Raw genomic sequence first — 19016 nt, 5'->3', positions numbered from 1 at the left:
GTCTCGATGACAAGCATATGGATTATATGGGGTAAGAGCATATGGACTATCAGACCAATTGTGTGATTGGATTGAAGAGTTCCTACATAACAGAACGCAGCATGTCATTCTCAATGGAGAGAAGTCTTCCTAAGTAAGAGCGATTTCAGGTGTGCCGCAGGGGAGTGTCGTAGGACCGTTGCTACTCACAATATACATAAATGACCTTGTGGATGACTTCGGAAGTTCACTGAGGCTTTTTGCAGATGATGCTGTGGAGTATAGAGAGGTTGTAACAATGGAAAATTGTACTGAAATGCAGGAGGATCTGCAGCGAATTGACGCATGGTGCAGGGAATGGCAATTGAATCTCAATGTAGACAAGTGTAATGTGCTGCGAATACATAGAAAGATAGAGCCTTTATCATTTAGCTACAAAATAGCAGGTCAGCAACTGGAAGCAGTTAATTCCATAAATTATCTGGGAGTACGCATTAGGAGTGATTTAAAATGGAATGATCATATAAAGTTGATCGTCGGTAAAGCAGATGCCAGACTGAGATTCATTGGAAGAATCCTAATGAAATGCAATCCGAAAACAAAGGAAGTAGGTTACAGTACGCTTGTTCGCCCACTGCTTGAATACTGCTCAGCAGTGTGGGATCCGTACCAGATAGGGTTGATAGAAGAGATAGAGAAGATCCAACGGAGAGCTGCGCGCTTCGTTACAGGATCATTTAGTAATCGCGAAAGCTTTACGGAGATGATAGATAAACTCCAGTGGAAGACTCTGTAGGAGAGACGCTCAGTAGCTCGGTACGGGCTTTTGTTAAAGTTTCGAGAACATACCTTCACCGAAGAGTCAAGCAGTATATTGCTCCCTCCTACGTATATCTCGCGAAGAGACCATGAGGATAAAATCAGAGAGATTAGGGCCCACACAGAAGCATACCGACAAACCTTCTTTCCACGAACAATACGAGACTGGAATAGAAGGGAGAACCGATAGAGGTACTCAAGGTACCCTCCACCACACACTGTCAGGTGGCTTGCGGATTATGGATGTAGATGTAGATGTAGACAACCACAGATTCCCGGTCACACGAAAGCGAATCCAGGATTGTGAGAGCATACACAAATGCAAACAGTGAATAAAAAGTAGATTACGGGACTATTCGGAAAGTAAGATCTGACAGGTCGCGAAATAGAAACCAAAGAGAAAATCCGATGAAGCTTTGAATAAATGTATTGGGCAGCGTTTCTAGTACACCTGTCGATCGCGTAACATCCGTCTTTTCAGTTCCGAGCGCACAGTGAGCACGTAAAGATGCCTAGCAGAATAGTGTCTCCCGCCAAATGTGGGTGCCCGCTGCGAGCTTCCGCCTGATTTCGTGCATTTCCTTCTTCGCGACAATTCTCGGCCGTATAGTGCAGGGGCAATGAGAGCGCCCCTACAGCGTTTTCGATGGGAAGTGTTGGATCGTCTACCATATAACCTGGACTTGGCTCTCTCAGTTGTTCATCCCTGCTCACGTGAGCCGCTGGCTATGAAGATAACATTTTGGCACAGGCAACGGACTGCAGACCAGAGTAGAGAAGTGGCGGGAAGCACAGGCGGTTGCTTTCGACGACGAGGGTATTGGAAGACTGGTTCAACGCTACGAAAAAGGCGAAGTCGGAACGGCGACTACGTAGAGAAGCAGCTTGAAGCTGTAGCAAACTGTTGCAAACAAAACATTTTTGATTTTTTCAGTGGTTTCCAATTCACGACCGATCGGATCTTACTTTCTGTTCAAGCAACTCATAATTATTTGTTCAAATGGCTGAAATGGCTCTAAATGCTATGGGACTTAACATCTGAGGTCATCAGTCCTCTAAACTTAGAACTTCTTAAATTTAAGTAACCTAAGGACATTACACACATCTATGCCCGAGGCAGGATTCGAACCTGCGACTGCAGCAGCCTCGTAGTTCCGGACTGAAACGCCTAGAGCCGCTCGGCCACCGCGGCCGGCACAATTATATGTTCATTTGCTTTACTAATATATAGGGTGGTTAGAAACAGTCTGAAAAGCCTGTAAAGGTTTTGCAGTGTAGGTTGTGCCGATAAAAAACTGCTATGAAAAGAATTCGGCACGTTGCGTCGTTCCCGAGTTAATTAGCACTGAAGTCAGCGAATCAGCCGCTGCGCGCGCAAACTCAAGCCGCCCGCCAGATACAATTAGTCTCATAGCGTATAGTATAATTATGGCCGAGATTGCTCAGCCTGTGGCTCGGTTTCTATCCTTACTACCGTCCCATGTCCAATTTCTGTTTCGTTCTCTTATTCTGTTTCAGGAAACCAAACGAACAACGCGTTTGGCGACACTGTCGGACGGGTGGGGGGGGTGGGGAGGGGTGGGGGAGCCCTGCGAACCATGGCAAGGCCTCCTAGACCACGCGGCTACCCAGCGCGGCTTCTATGCAAGAAGAAAAGAAGAATCTATTTAGTCACACCGGTGAGGGACGCTTGTCACGATAATTGTTTGCTTCTTCTTTACTTTACTCAAAATAACTCTCAAAGTATCAAGTGACTGTTTTAGCTTGTTCCCGTAAACACTATTCGCATCACGAAGTATTGCAAACACTGATATTTTGACACGCTACATTTCTTTAAAATGTCGAGCATACGACCACCTGGTCTTCATTTTCCAGTTCTTGTTAGCAACGTAAAATTCCGGCATTTTTTATTCCACTGTTGCCCGAATATATCATGTCGATCTCATTTTTATCGCGATCCATCACATCAGGCTCAACGGTTTGGTATTACCGCGAAGATAAATTGTTAGCACATTTTTTCGCGTTTTTAGCTTGCAGCTGGAGTATTGTTCGCTGAAAATATGCGCCTTCTTGATGGTTTTTTGCTGAACAAATCGCCTTGATAGACTTTTACATACTCGTGATGTGTTACAACTGTAGATTTATTGTCTAAATTGAGACATTAACATTTATTATGGGATGGTGGCAGTCTTCTTGGTTAATTTGTTTTCCCCTTACGTTACTGCAATACATTTTAAAATTACAAGATCTTTTTCCTAGAGTTACCCATGAAAGGCGTTGAACCTAAAACTGTGAATGATTCCGCAAAAATACCTTCATACGAATGCTTTTTGTTATGCTTTCAATCACTTTGTTCAACTTCAGAAACTGTCGGTTGTATCACATTTTTTTGTCTGACGTAATGCATGTTTCATTTTCGTCTTTTTGAACCTGACGTGGAAAAAAACTTAAAACATTTAAATCTGTACCGTCCGAGCACATAGAACACATGCTCTGTAGGATGCCCGTTCGAATCCGTGTCCGGCAACCAGTTTTACGTTTCCCATGCAAACCCTAATGTTCCTTCCTTTTTTTCACATAAATTTATTGTAATTGCTCTTGTTGTCACCTGAAGAAGCTTCAGGCAGAGATACCTAGGCCCCTAAATAGTTTTTGCATTATCTGGAGGAACTCCATATACTGTAAGCGTAAATAGCTCTAGGGAGATTTATTATTAGTCTAGGAACGACCCAATAGATCAAAACAACTTTACTAGCGTATTTTTCGCAATTTGATTTCGTGACTTTGTCTTAGTGGCGTCTTTCAACGGACTTTGCATTCCGCTATTGTTCGTTCGTACGTTCCATCGCAGTATGGACGAAACATGGCCGCTACAGCTGCGTTGACCTGGCTCTGAGCCTATGGGACTTAACATCTGAGGTCATCAGTCCCCTAGAACTTAGAACTACTTAAACCTAACTAACCTAAGGACATCACACATATCCATGCCCGAGGCAGGATTCGAACCTGCAACCGTAGCGGCCGCATGGTTCCAGACTAAAGCGCCTAGAACCGCTCGGCCACTCCGGCTGGTTGACCAGTCTCTTGTTTTTGTATACATAGTGTTTCACAATTCATGATGCACACTTTGGAGGTTGTAGAGGGCACTTGGCAGATCAAGTTTTATACAGGAACCCATTTCCGGAACCATCATCCAACGACGCTACAGAGCGTCAACGTTACAGGCGCCGGCGCCCGTAAAAGTTTGTATACAGGGTGAACATTAATAAAACCGACAAACTGCAGGAACGGATTCTTGACTGGAAATGGATTGAGAAAACGTCCTGTGAGCAGGTGTCCGAAATTGTATCGTTGCCACGGTAGATGTCGCTGACGAAGGGAAGTTCCTCTGAACACGTGCCATTTGTTCCTTGTGTGTTGCAGGCTGTGTGATGGACGCAGCGTACTATAAGCAGCAGAATGGTCTGGTATTCATGTCGGGATCGAGCCGAGATGGTGTTTGTGTACTGCCAGGCAGATGGAAACGGTCGAGAGGCAGCACGGCTGTACCAAAACAAGTATCCTCCCAGACACCAACCACATCGCACAACATTTCAAGCCCATTTTGAGCGTTTGTGTGATCATGGATCCTTTCAGACAAAAGAAAGTGCAGGGAGGCGGTGGACTGTACTTACATCAGAACTGGAGGACCGGGTTCCACGGGATATTGAGACGAACTCATTATAAGCTCCATGGTGTAAGACTAAGTACGATTATGTGTATCCTGCGTGACAACCGCTACTATCCCTATCGCCTGTTGCGAGTGCAAGGATCATCAGCAGCGCATTTCCCTCTACTAGAAGAATTTTGTCGATGGTTTTTGCACCAGAGCATCAGAATTATGGGTTTTCTATGGTCAGTTTTTCTACCGACAAAGCAACCTTTACCAGAACTGGCATCATCAATTTGCGTAATCGTCGCCTATGGGCTACAGACATTCCTCGCGAAATGGTTGAGGTGTCTCATCAGCATCGGTCCTGCATCAGTGTGTCAGCAAGAATTCTTGGCGACCACATACCTGGAACGCCTGTTTTCCACAATGCATCGACGGAGGATCGTACCTGGACTTACTGCGGAATACTCTGCCCGGGCTAGTTGAGAATGTGTCTTTGGCAATACGACAGGTTATGTGGTTTCTGCATAATGGAGCACCACCCCAGTTCCGCGTTAAGTTTGCCGACACCTCAAAAACATCTTCCCCGGACATTGGATAGGACGGGGAGGCCCTTTAGCATAACCTGCTAGATCACTGGACTTAAACCCCCAGGATTTTTACCGCTGGCGAAATCTGAAAAGCGTCGTGTATGATGAACTAGTTCCTGGTGTGTGGACCCTTCCACAGCGTGTTCACGAGGCCTATGACGCTGTAAAAGAGTGCGGCAATCCGTGATGTGACGTATGAACGCGTGCACTGCATCCCATGAAGACCACTTGCAACACTTGTGACGTGGATGCGATGCAGCTCTGTGCTGTGTTCCGGAACGATTTGTTCTCGTTGCATGCACACTATCCATTTCTTAACACACGTTCATAAGACAGTTTTCCTCCTTTTCCTGTCAGGAATCAGTCCCTGGAGTTTGTCGGTTTTATTAAAGTTCATCTTGTATACCGGTTGAATACATGATGATCTTAAAACCTTTCAAGGATGGTGGAGAAGGATAAATTAATCAATTTGAGGTAAGGGTCCCTGGTTCAGAAAAAAATGAATCGAAAGTTCCAACATGAAATTTTCACTCTTCAGCGGAACATGCGCTGATATGAAACTTCCTGGAAGATTAAAACTATGTGCCGGACGGAGACTCGAACTCGAGACGTTTGCCTTTCGTGGGCAAGTGCTCTATCATCTGAGCTACCCAAGCACGACTCACGACCCGTCCTCACAGCTTCAATTCTACCAGTGCCTCGTCTCCTACTTTCCAGACTTCACAGAAGCTCTCCTGCAAAGGTCCCGAGTTCAGTCTCGATCCGGCACACAATTTTAATCTGCCAGGAAGTTTCGAATCGAATCATTTTGACCTCTCCGACAGCGAATACATGTATCGGTACTTCCGTTGCTAGGAATGTAGGGCATGCAACTTTCAGAGGTGGTTGTGTGAACCAAGAGAAGAAAAAATGTCTAGTAAACATGGGTTCTAAATTGAATCCAGAGGAGCTATGAGCACTTGTTAATCTTCGCTAGTGTGAAACACATCTCCTCTATTTAACACGTGCTCATAGCGCTTAAGGTATGCTTTTTAGAGTCCATGTTTACCAGATGTTTTTTGCTTGCTTTGGTCCATATTACCACACCTGAGGATTGCCTACCATACAGTCTGAGCAATGACAGTGCCGGTACATGTGTTCCACTGTCAGAGTTATCAGAACGGTTTCGCTTATAACTTTCGACTCGTTCGTTTGCGGTGCTGGGACCCATGCCTGAAACTGATACATTTATCCTTCTCCGTCATTTTTGAAAGCTTGTGACACCACCACGGGATCACCATTTATACACATACATTTAAAGGCGGCGGGACAGGTAACTTCAACTATCTGTAGTGGCGTCGGACGACGTTTCCAGACATTGTTTCCTATGCAAAACTTGATGTACTAAGTCCTCTCCACAATCTCTAGAAGTGTGTAACATGAACTATGAAACACGCTTTGTATGCTCTAGGATAAGCGAAGTTCGGTGGCAAGATGAACAGGACTTCTGGTCATGTGAGTAGGGGGCTATACACACAAAATCAAATAGAGGTAATGCAGGAGTAGGTGTGATAATGAACAAGAAAAATGGAATACTGGTAAGCTTATATGAGCAGCATGGTGAACAAGTTATCGTAGCCAAGATAGACTTAAAGCCATCACCCACCACAGTAATACAAATTTATGTGCCAACGAGCTCCACAGGTGATGAAGAGATTGAAAAAAAAATGTATGCTGAGGAGAAAGGAAATTATGCAGATAGTTAAGGATGAGGAAAATTTAATTGTGATGTTTGATTGGAACTCGATAGCAGGAAGAGAAGGAAAAGTAGTAGGAGAACATGAACTGGGGGAAATAAATAAAAGAGGAAGCCACCTGGCATAATATTACACAGAGCATAATTTAATCATCGCTAAGACTTAGTTTAAGAATCCTGAAAGAATGTTGTATACGTTGAAGAGAAGTGGTGACACTCAAAGATTTCAGATTGATTGTACGAGGATGAGACAGAGATTTCGGAAACAGATTTTCCCATGGACTCTGACCATAATTTATTGTTTATGAGCTATAGATTAAAACAGATGAATTCGCAAAAAGGTAGGAAATTGAGGAGATGGGAAATGGACAAGTCGAAAGAACCAGAGATCTATCAGAGTTTCAGCGGGAGCATTAGTCAACGACAGACAAACAGGGGAAAGGAATACAGTAGATGACGAATGGGTAGCCCTAAGAGATAAAATAGTGAGGGCAGGAAACTATGAAATTGGCAAAAAGAAAGCAGCTATTGGAAATATTTGGATAGGAGATGTTGAATTGAATTGAAGAAGGTGAAAATACAAAACTTCAGAAATGAAGCTGGCGAAAGCGAATACAAATGTCTAGAAAATGAGATTGACAGGAAATGCAAAATGGCTAAACAAGAATGGCTAGAGGACAAATGTAAGTCTGTAGAAACATGTATAACTAGAGGAAAGCTAATGCCACAATAGGAAAATTAAAGAGGCCTTTGGAGAAAGGAGAAACAGCTGTATGAACATCAAGAGCTTGGATGGCGGTACTAAGCAAAGAAGGGAAAGCTGAGAGATTGCAGAAATATAGTGAGAGACGTTTTAACCTGAAGGCAGTCTTATAGAAAGGGAAGAGGAAGTTGATGAAGATGAGGTGGGAGATTTGATACTACGAGAAGAATCTGATAGAACTCTGAAAGAGCTAAGCCGACACAAGGGTTCTAGAGAAGACGATATTCCATCATAACTGTTGATATTCTTGGGAGAGTCTGCCACGACAAAACTGACGCTTATGGGCGCTCAACGGCGAGGTTAGCAGCGTCGACAAAACTATTCCAAATGGTGTACGAGACATACGAGACAGGTGAAATACTCTCAGACTTAAAAAAAGAATCTAATAATTCCAATTTAAAAGAAAGCAAATGCTGGGAGAGCTGAATAGTATCTAACTGTCAGATTATGGTTCAAATGGCTCTGAGCACTATGGGACTTAACTTCTGAGGTCATCAGTCCCCTAGAGCTTAGAACTACTTAAACCTATCACGGTATATTGATAATTTCTACTTATGGACCGTCTGACAGCAACTGAATAGAACACAATTTTAGTGACATACAAGTTTCGCCTTTATTTTCTGCAAGGCATCATCAGTGGCAGGTTGCGTGGACAATTTCTTACATATTACGCTCCTGTTGCATTTTTGGTGTTGTTCTTCTTCTTACGAATGCCAATTTGCGTTTTTTTCCCCACATTCCACAGCACTATGAACTGAACGTTTGTTTCAATGACAACAATAACAAGGATGCGTGGGGAGATATCTAGTGGTATTTCAGTGCACTCGTAACTATTTGCGCACAAAATTTGGATTTATTGTTGTTGTGATCTTCAGTGTGCAGATTGGTTTGATGCAAGCGTCTTTATCTCCGAATGACTAATGCAACTTACATCCTTTTAAATCGGCTCACTGTATTCCACTCTTGCCCTTCCTTTACGACTTTTATCCCCCCACACTTCCAGTACCGCATTGGTGATCCCATGACGTCTGAGAATGTGTCCTACCAACCGATTCCTTCTTCTAGTCGAGTGGTGCCACAAATTTCTTCTCTCCCCAATTCTATCCAGTACCTCCTCATTAGTTACGAGATCTAGCCCTCTAATTTCAGCATTCTCCTGTAGCACCAGATTTCGAAAGCTTCTGTTCTCTTCCTGCCTAAACTATTTATCGTCCAGGTTTCACATCCATAGATGGCTATACTCCATAAAAATACTTTCAGAAAAGACTTCCTAACACTTAAATCGATATTCGATGTTAAAAATTTCTCTTCTACAAAAAGGCTTCTCTTGCCATTGCCAGTTTACTTTTTATATCCTCTCTACTTCAGCTATCATCAGTTATTTTGCTTACCGACTAGCGAAACTCATCTAATACTCTCAGAGCATCGTTTGCTAATCTGATTCCCTCAGCATCACCTTATTTAATTCGAGTGCATTCCATTATCACTGTTTTGCTTTAGTTGATTTTCATCTTATATCCTCCTTTCAAGACACTGTCCGTTCCGTTCAACGGCTCCTGTAAGTCCCTTGCTGTCTCTAACAGAATTACAATGTTAGCAGAAAACCTCAAAGTTTTTATTTCTTCTCCTTGAGCTTTGGTTCCTACTCCAAATTTTTCTGTTGTTTATTTACTGCTTGCTTAGTGTTCAGATTGAATAAGATCGGGGACAGACTATAGCCCTGTCTCACTCCCTTCTCAACCACTGCTGCCCGTTCAGGCTCCTATACTCTTATAACTACCGTCTGGTTTCTGTTCAAGTTGTAAACAGCGTTTCACTCCCTATGTCTTATCATTGCCACCTTCAGAATTTCAAAGAGAGGACTGTGAAAAGCTTTCTCAAAGTCTACAAAACCTATAAATGTAGGTTTGCCTTTCCTTAACCTATCTTCTAAGATAAGTTGTAGGGTCAGTACCACCTCATGTGTTCCTACATTTCTCCGGAATCGAAACTGACCTTCCCCAAGGTCGGCTTCCATTCTTCTGTTTTGGGTATTTTCTCGTAATACGGATACGTCGTAAATTGTAGTGCGTTGTGTTCGATTGATGTGGCAGAAGCTATGAGCAGAGTGTGGGCTCGATTCACGAAGAGTTTAGTACGTACCTCCCGGCATGAGCACGGAGAATTCGATGTTCTCGCGGAATCTGGCGGAGGACGCCGCGTGGTGGGCCTGCGCCGGGCCAGCCGGGGCTTCCCCCGCCTGCTCACTGCTGTTGCCGCCACTTCCGGCGCCGCCGCCGTCACCGCCGCCGCCCTCGCCTCTGGCGCCGGCTTCGTCTCGCCTCCTGCGGCCGTGGCCCGCCGGCTCCAGCACGTCCAGGCAGTACTCCTGAGGGGCAGAGTCGCGTTACTGCTGCCGCCCGGCTCGTATTACGATGCATGGCGCAGCGCTGACTGAACACGACTGCACTCATCATCACTCAAAAGACGCCGACAGCAGTGATTCACTCACGGTCGTTAAGGCCCCTGTAAACGGTCAAATATCTTATCAAACTTTAACTTTGCTTGCCAAATATTTGACCTTGTACGGTGCAATTTGACGTGTTTGTCAAGCATAGTTCGTGTTTGACGTGTTTGTGAGAAATTTTGATTGACATAAAGCTTGACAAGATGGCGGACATTGTTTGCGTCGACGTTTCGCCGCATATATTTAGTCAAAAATTATTTTATTACAATTTATCTAATGTATCGTCCGTTTCCACTGCTATGAAAACTACGATCAAGTATATAAACAAAACAACACTGACAATTGCCAAAACGGTGGACTTACCACATATTCCCCAGCCATATATTAAAGCATGAAAGGGTTATGAACAAAATCAATATTTTACACATACAATGACATACAATGTGAGCGTGTGGGTGCTATTCTGTCATTCTGCGCAACGGATTAATCTGAGATGTACCCTTTATCCTGTGGCTCCTGCAAGATGCAATTTCCACCCCCACACTACTACAGAAGTCAGACAGACGCTCCTAACGTTCTAAAGAGAAATGCCTGAAAATAAATATCTTCTGGATTCTTCCGGTAAGGAAATGACACAAAAATTCACAAAATTTCTTACGTAACTAGAGGGATACTTGGGTACTGGAGTAGTGCTAGTTAGTGTAAGAAAAACATGAAACTAACGAAAATTATTATTTATTTTGCATAAAATTCTGAGAAATCGCAATGGCACTTAGTTATGAACTGAACGAGTTATCTCCGGGTTCTTTTCGGAAATTCGCTACTGAAATTTCTATACAAAGTTTAAGATTGTTATTGATTTGGCAGAATGGCTGAGAGCCGCACTTACTCAACTTGAATAATTATCCGTTAGAATGTTGCTAGGTACGGTCGAGGTTGTCGCATGTGAAATGCAGTGAAGTGTACTGTTGTGGAGGAAATATGCTGCTCGCAAGATCTGTAGCGCACAATACCGTAAGCTGTGATGACTGCTGTCTGCACCGCTCGCTGCTGACAAATAAGATAACTCTCGTTCTATCTGGATTGACCTTCGCCAATCAAACTCTCCCTACGCCTTGATGAAGTCAAGGACTCCTATTCGCCCTTAGTCTAATTATTGGCGTGGTGCACCTGTCAGATAACCAGTCCACCGTGATGCCACTAAAAACTTCGCTCGCAGGTGTTTAACTATAACTCTGTCCGTTCACACAGCACTATAAGTGTGGCGGCCAACACAGTGAACAACGCTTAATCGCAAGTACTCAATATAGAGTCGCACTCCGATTTGCTCTCGACAGATGTGCTCTCCCAGTGAAATACTGAGGAGAGACTTGTTCCTCGCTCTTTGAGTACACGTACGAGCGCACACGTTCTCGTCATGTGTTCTCACTCCAAGAGTGACAACGGAATGGCCCCTCTCCACGCCAGACGTGAAGGGGTATATCTTTCGGTCTCTTCCATTAATCCTTCAGCTCAAGGCGTCAGGAATATCGTCTGCCAATCAGCATTGCTCTTCTAAAACGGGAGAATGACGTTTCGTTTAAGGCGACCAATCCGGAAATCTGTAGCATCGGCGTTTGACGTTTGCTGTCTTCCTGTGAAAACCTCTGAAACTGCGTGCTATGTTTGTAAAGAATGCGTAGGCTGGGCGCTCCCACACAATGTAGCGGAATTTACTTTTAAGTCGAACACGGGGTTGTTCTGCCTTTCACTCGGGCACATGCTGACTGCTCTACGGGCGGTCGCCGGCCGACGTAGATAGGTTAACTCGTCGTCTGAAGGGACCAGCCTCCCGGCGTGCGGTCTGCCTGTCCCAACTTAAAAGCTCCTGTGACCGTCGTGTCTGGAATGTGTGTGTGTACGCCAGCCTCGAGTATTTCAATCTCAGTGCGCATTTGCGATTTACTAGTTAATTGCCTATCGTTTACATGAATTCATACAACATTGGCTTTTGGGTTCGAATGAAGCGTCTTCATGTGTGGAATATGATTGTGAGGGCGGAATATGTAAGCAATGAAGATCAGGAGACCACGATGTCTTACAACAAGCAGAGTGGACGATGTGAGCTATATGTCCACACGTTGCGGTATTTTAATGACTTGTCATTAGGGGACCAAGTAGAAGAGAATAAATTTTCGCGTACTTGTGTCTTCTTTTTCAATGCGAGGATGAAGTAACACTAAACAAGTTATGAAACGTTTCACTGTCAATCAGCAGAAAGTTGATGTAATCATCATTTCCTCTAACAGATTTCCTGCTGTATATTTCTCATATTAAACCACTCCCTGGGCCAGCATATTGTTTTCTTCTTCTTTAAACACAGTGACAAAGTCAATGGCAGTACTGCTGTTGTCTGCATTTGTGCCCATTCTCACTACTTCCAAAATACCCATAGCGTCTGCGTTGAAGTGAGGTTAAATTAACAAGCATTGTTTGAACGTGTACGGACTTGCTTGGCAAATCTATGGCTAGATAACAGCGATTTTGTCAGACACTTTTGATCGTTTACGGGCGCCTTAACAATAGTCATAATCAGGGCATGCCCTACTGGCTTCACGGGCAGACTGCTGGCATTAGCAATACGGGAAGCGGAAAGCGAGAAGTGGTAGACGATAATGCTAGACGTGCATTGTTAATGCAAGCAAGTTCCCAAATCCCTGCGTTGATTTAAAGAACATGCAGTCTCTTATTAGCTATTGTTCAGGCTGGTCGTTTTGTAGTACAATGAGCAAAAGCAGAAATCATTGTGCTATTGCTGAATGCAAAAATGCTTAATATAAAACTACGGATATCGTTTACCATCGATTTCTGAGAGGTAAGGGAACTACTGCGCAAATGGGTGAAAGAACTGATCCTGTTAATGTGAATAATGCAAAAGATTTGTTGAGATTATTTCCTTTCTGAAGATCATGAAGTGGAATTTAAAAGACGAGTTTTTGGCGTTTCCTTTGAAAGGATAATTAAAGGTGATTTTCTACTATCACAAAAAATTCTAAATTGGCATCGAGATGCATTCGACGTTGTCGCGAGCACCAAAAAGGACAACGTACATATAACTGCCAGACATTCATCCTCTTTAGAAACACGTTTCTATGTATTATCGGTTTTGGAATTATTCACGCATTTTTTTATAGTGTTACCAATTTCTAGAACAATACTAATTCTATTCTAAAATATTATTAATAAATAACACTTGCAAAAGATTGCTGATGCGAAGAGAAAAGCGTATGCAGTCTGTCTTAAAAGTTGTATCTCCGGAGAAAATTAAATTAGATCAGTCGACCGGCACAGAGATAGTTCTTGACAACTGTTAAACACAAAATAGACAGATTGAAAACTAAGGTACAACTGCTTACGAGAGAAAACAACGCTTTGAAAAGACGTAAGAAGGGCATGCAAGCAAAGTATTCGAAGTATTTCTTGGAAGTAAATACATGTGCGTCTTATACATCTACATGACTCCTCTGCATTTCGCATCTTAATGCCTGGCAGAGGCTTCATCCAATCACCTTCTAACTATTTCTTTATCATCCCACTCTCTAACAGCGCGCGGGGAAAATGAACGTATAAGTCTTTCCGTGCGAACTCTGATTTCTCTTATTTTATTACGCTGATCATTTCTCCCTACGCAGGTGGGGGCCAAAAAAAAAAAAAAAAAAAAATATTTTCACTTTCAGCGGAGAAAGTTTCTGATGGAAATTCCATGAGAAGATCCTGTTGCAACGAAAAATGCCTTTGTATTAACGATTGCTATCCCAGTTCGCGTATCATACCCGTGGCGCTCTTTTCCCCTATTTGGCGATAATATAAGACGATCTGCCCTGCTTTGAAGTTTTTCGACCTCCTTCGTCAATACTATCAGATGCGGATCGCACACTGGACAGCAGTAGTCCAGGAGTGGTCGGACAACCTTGATGTAAGCCTTCTCTTTAATAGATCTGTTACATTTTCTAAGTGTTCTGCTAATAAATTGCTGTCGTTGGTTTGCTTTCCCCACAACATTAGTTATGTGATCGTTTCAATTTAAGTTATTCGTAATGGTAATCCTTAAGTATTTACTTTAATTTACAGCCTTTAGATTTGTGTGATGTATCATGTAACCGAAATTTAGCGAATTTCTTTTAGTTCAAATGTTCAAATGTGTGTGAAATCTTATGGGACTTAACTGCTAAGGTCATCAGTTGGTTGGTTGGTTGTTTTGGGGAAGGAGACCAGACAGCGAGGTCATCGGTCTCATCGGATTAGGGAAGGACGGGGAAGGAAGTCGGCCGTGCCCTTTGAAAGGAACCATCCCGGCATTTGCCTGGAGCGATTTAGGGAAATCACGGAAAACCTAAATCAGGATGGCCGGACGTGGGATTGAACCGTCGTCCTCCCGAATGGTCATCAGTCCCTAAGCTTACACACACTTAACCTAAATTATCCTAAGGACAAACACACACACCCATGCAATTACTTTTAGTACTCAACTGGATGACTTCATACTTCTCATTATTTAGAGTCAGTTATCTGTTTTTTTTGTTTTTTTTTCTCCAGTAAAAGAAGAAATTAGACAATGTTTCACACCAGGTGAGATTACATTGACAGTTCCTTGGATACAGTCTCAGAGAAACTTCTTCCGGATTCAGATTGCATCACCGGCAATGACTGGATCTCCATAATATCCTTCAGTTGATTGGTTCAAGAAATAAAGGAGTCTGAAGTGGTATTTTGCAGTTTTCATGGGCGACATGTTGCTAAGTGTGACGGAGTGATGCAAAATGTAATTTCTACAACAACTTCAAAGTTCCCCTTAATGCATCACAAAGTAGTTTCTGTCTACGGAAGACCAAGAACCTTCGTTTGAAAAGGGATATGTACACACCAACTAAAACCTGCCGCAAAGAAAAATCTTCAGTGGATTCCTTCGTGATATCCCTGAGCTACAGTGTGTGTTTTTGAACGCAGTAAGCCGGCCGAAGTGGCCGTGCGGTTAAAGGCGCTGCAGTCTGGAACCGCGAGACCGCTACGGTCGCAGGTTCGAATCCTGCCTCGGGCATGGATGTTTGTGATGTCCTTAGGTTAGTTAGGTTTAACTAGTTCTAAGTTCTAGGGGACTAATGACCTCAGCAGTTGAGTCCCATAGTGCTCAGAGCCATTTGAACCATTTTGAACGCAGTAAGATGTTCTAACTCTTAATATTAAATCTTTGGAGGTGGAGTTATTATAGCGTAAAAGTGCTTATTTATTATAGTTTGGGATTTAAGCGATTAATAATGTGCATGAACACTTAACAACATTCATTTCATGAGACTGGTGTTAAAACTCTAGCGGACGGCGGCAGAACAGCATTCACTTTGACGTCATTGGCGTTGGCCAATAGCAGCGCGACCGCCCCGGAATGGCTTACCTGATTGTTTCTAGTTGCCTTGAGTCATGACGACCTGGGGACAAGGGCTATGTGGCCTTTCCGACCGTAGTGATTCCGACCCTTTTGTAGGTGTCACAGATTCCGTGGGATTTGCGGTCAAGCAGCTTTGCACCTTGGGTTTTCTGACCAGAGCGTCTTCCACTATCGGTCTACGGGGTCTGCACACGTTCGGTATTTATTGACAGTAGTAATTTCTCAAACGTTCAATATAATGAAGCAACCTCACATCATAAATAATATTGACAAAATCGTCCGTTAACAACGCGGTTTTACAAGGTTGAGATGTCGAACCCCCAAGAGAAAGCGAATGCTGCAATTATATACAGCTATGACTTGCCACAAAAAGAAAACAGTGGAAAAGAGAATGGTTAGAAAAAAGAGAGCGACTGGTCACATTTTAAATCAGTGAAAAATAAGAATCATGTACCCGAAAGACTTCATAAATTATTTTCCAACGAGTCCTGCATTGTACAGCATGATACTAATGTTGATACGAGATAAAACAAGAAACAAAATACGTTAATGAGAAAGGCGCTCGATGTCGACAAAAGATCAGGAATATTTTTGAGATTTCTGGCGACAAGAATGTCTTTCGAATTTTTCTTACATTTTGAACGGTAATAATATAGTGAAACTGACATGCATTTCGCTGTCCTCTTAATTGTCATTGTGGATATATGACGTATTTTTCGAAGTGGAAGCTGTTTTTCCTAACTACAATGTAATTCACCAATCTATACCATATTTTCAAATTAACGAAGTAAACAATGTCATATGGAAACCTCTGTTGAGCATCCTAAAATGCTACATAACGTATTACCCTCGCATTGGTTGTTAAAATTGTTTTGTGTTAAAAGCTTACTTGAAAAATAGAATATGAGATATGATATGCACAAAGGTGAAATGAAAATACAAATAGTGCACACTAACGGCATGTGACTAGTTCACGAAGCCCTGTCAGCATCTGAATCGAGAATATTGTCAAACTGTTAATAGTCGACCTCGCACGTTTGCTGCAGAAACAAAAAAACTTAAAAATAAAAAGTAAAAAAAGAAATGTAAAAATTTAACTTGCCTACGTTCTATGTGCACAGACAGTCCTTAGTCTGGATAAAATACGAAGGGATGTTCTTATTACAAAACGGTCGGCAGAGCCCCTCTACCCACTGTCGCGGCTTCCTTTGTGGGTCGGAAACCACGACTAAAATATTAATGGTCGCAAACACGACGTTGACATCACGGGTCACAAAGCTCACGGTCGGGAAGCCTGCTACACCGGGTCAAATAGATAAGATGGGGTCCCCTCCTACATACCTACCCTTATTCCACCCTAACTCAACGGTCGTCCCAGCGTGTGATCAAATTGACATTCACGCGAGTCAAAAAGTGAAATAAGTAAGAAAAATTTAATACGACAGCCTGTTTTAAATGCTTTTGTGGAGCGAAATACAAACTAAGCAATTTTACCACACGTATCCATACATTAAACAGCTATTCGTCCCCGCATCAATGCACATAAGAAATACTGAACACAACCCAAGGTCCATTTTCATTAAATACAAAACCACACTGTTGCTTATGGAAATCTTTATTTAACTAGTAATACAATCTTCTTATATTCAGAACAATACCCAATACTGTACTGCAAAACACAATAAGACCGGTAGGTGATTTAAAAGAAGCAAGCTTCTTTATCCATGTAAAAATGTAACCTGCTAATGGAATGTATGGAATGTATGTGCTTATTGAGTTAGATTCTTGTCTCACTTAAAAAAATTTTCCTTGTTCTTATATTTAGAAAATGGTCCATTACTTTAGAAAAATAAATTTTCAATCCTCTTTTAATTTCTACACAACTTTACTTAAGGGGAAGTGATACGAAAAAGAGACAGATGTAAAGAAGTATGCGAACCGTTTATTACTTTAAAACTAATTGCCGTAACTGTTAATACATTTGCGGTTGTCCACGGAACTATAATTGGACCCAGCCGTGCACCTCTTAGCCCGAAGCAAATCAAGGGCCACGAATGTCTTTTGCAGGGCTCCAAAAATATGAAAACCGCCTGGGAAGAGATCGGTACTGTATGGAGGTAGTGTAAGGGCTTCCCAGGGTAACGTCTACAGCGTACTCGATACAACCTTGGCAACGTGTTGGTGGCATTATCCTGCAACAGGACGATGTCACCCGTCAACATTCCAGGACGTTTGGACTTGATGACGTGTTTCAAATTTTCAGGATCTGGCGTTTTTGTTGTTAAAATCTTAACTGATTTTTTTTTCACTTTTTCTTCCCCTTTGAATTTTTTCCTATTTTTCCCCTATTTTTTCCAGGGCCATCTCATGCTCAGCGTAGTTACGCCACTAATACTGTCGGTGGATAGCTTCCTTAATTCTGTGGTGATTATTTTCCGCATATCCCATAGAGCAAACCTTATCGTGATGTGATGCAGTTCTCAACAATAGAATGGTCAGTCTAGCGGTTCACTCCAATGTTTCAGCCGTCGAGCCGGCCGATGTGACCGAGCGGTTCTAGGCGCTTCAGTCAGGAACCGCGTTGCTGCTATGGTCGCAGGTTCGAATCCTGCCTCGGACATGGATGTGTGTGATGTCAAAAATGGTTCAAATGGCTCTGAGCACTATGGGACTTAACTTCTGAGGTCATCAGTCCCTTAGAACTTAGAACTACTTAAACCTAACTAACCTAAGGACATCACACACATCAATGCCCGAGGCATGATTCGAACCTGCGACCGTAGCGGTCGCGCGGTTCCAGACTGTAGCGCCTAGAACCGCTCGGCCACTCCGGCCGGCTGTGTGATGTCCTTAGGTTACTTAGATTTAATTAATTACAAGTCTAGGGGACTGGTGACCTCAGATGTTAAGTCCCATGGTGCTTAGAGCCATTTGAACCATTTTTTTCTCAGCCGTCGCCACACAGACTGTGTTTTCAGACGTCAAAGTTAAGCATGCCGAGTTCAACGTGCTGTTGAACGTTCAGAAACGATGCTACTTGTGCATGGGGTACTTGTTACATGAATGTGTGGTGTCTGTTCTTTCGGATATGTCGGAAAAAACAGAGACCACGCATTCATATAACTGATTCGCCTCGATGGCCAACGAATCCACCTTCTTCATTGCGGATGCACTATTACGTCTGATCTTCTGTGGGAACCTCAAAGTAGCGAGCGTGCAACACGTGGGCAGGGAGTGTGGATAGTCGGTGCTGAGTGGGTGTGTAGGTCGGCCGCGATGCATACTGAGGGTATGCGCTGACCACTGTGTCCGCTTGGTGCAGTGGTTAACGAACTGCCTTGTAAGCAGGAGATTCTGGGTTCGAATCCCTGCCCGGCACACATTTTCACTCATAGCCGATGATTCCGCGTAAAGTCCCCATGGAGCTGACATTAATAGTACCTTTCTCCCTCCTCCACACTCAATTTAAATATAAAGTACTTGTGCCTCAGTGTGGTACACGTGATCACAGCGCACTCCAGCACCAATTGTTGGCTGTATCTGACTCGAAAATTAAACTGTTTACGAAATGGACGGGCGTAAAATTCTCACGTTAGCTCTATTAAAACAC

General features: G+C 43.1%; 1 protein-coding gene across 1 annotated transcript in view; it reads right to left on the bottom strand.

Moving 5' to 3' along the window:
* Positions 1 to 19016, bottom strand: part of LOC126474456 (uncharacterized) — a 304482-nt gene that overhangs the window by 21742 nt on the left and 263724 nt on the right. Inside the window, exon 7 of the mRNA XM_050101929.1 lies at positions 9681 to 9906. Within this exon, the coding sequence (XP_049957886.1) occupies positions 9681 to 9906 (226 nt within the window). The remainder of the gene's footprint in view (positions 1 to 9680; positions 9907 to 19016) is intronic.

The sequence above is a fragment of the Schistocerca serialis genome, chromosome 4 (genome assembly GCF_023864345.2).
Source record: "Schistocerca serialis cubense isolate TAMUIC-IGC-003099 chromosome 4, iqSchSeri2.2, whole genome shotgun sequence".
Classification (NCBI taxonomy): domain Eukaryota; kingdom Metazoa; phylum Arthropoda; class Insecta; order Orthoptera; family Acrididae; genus Schistocerca; species Schistocerca serialis.
The sequence above is the reverse complement of the archived record's forward strand: the minus strand, read 5'-3'. Positions and strand labels throughout refer to the sequence as shown.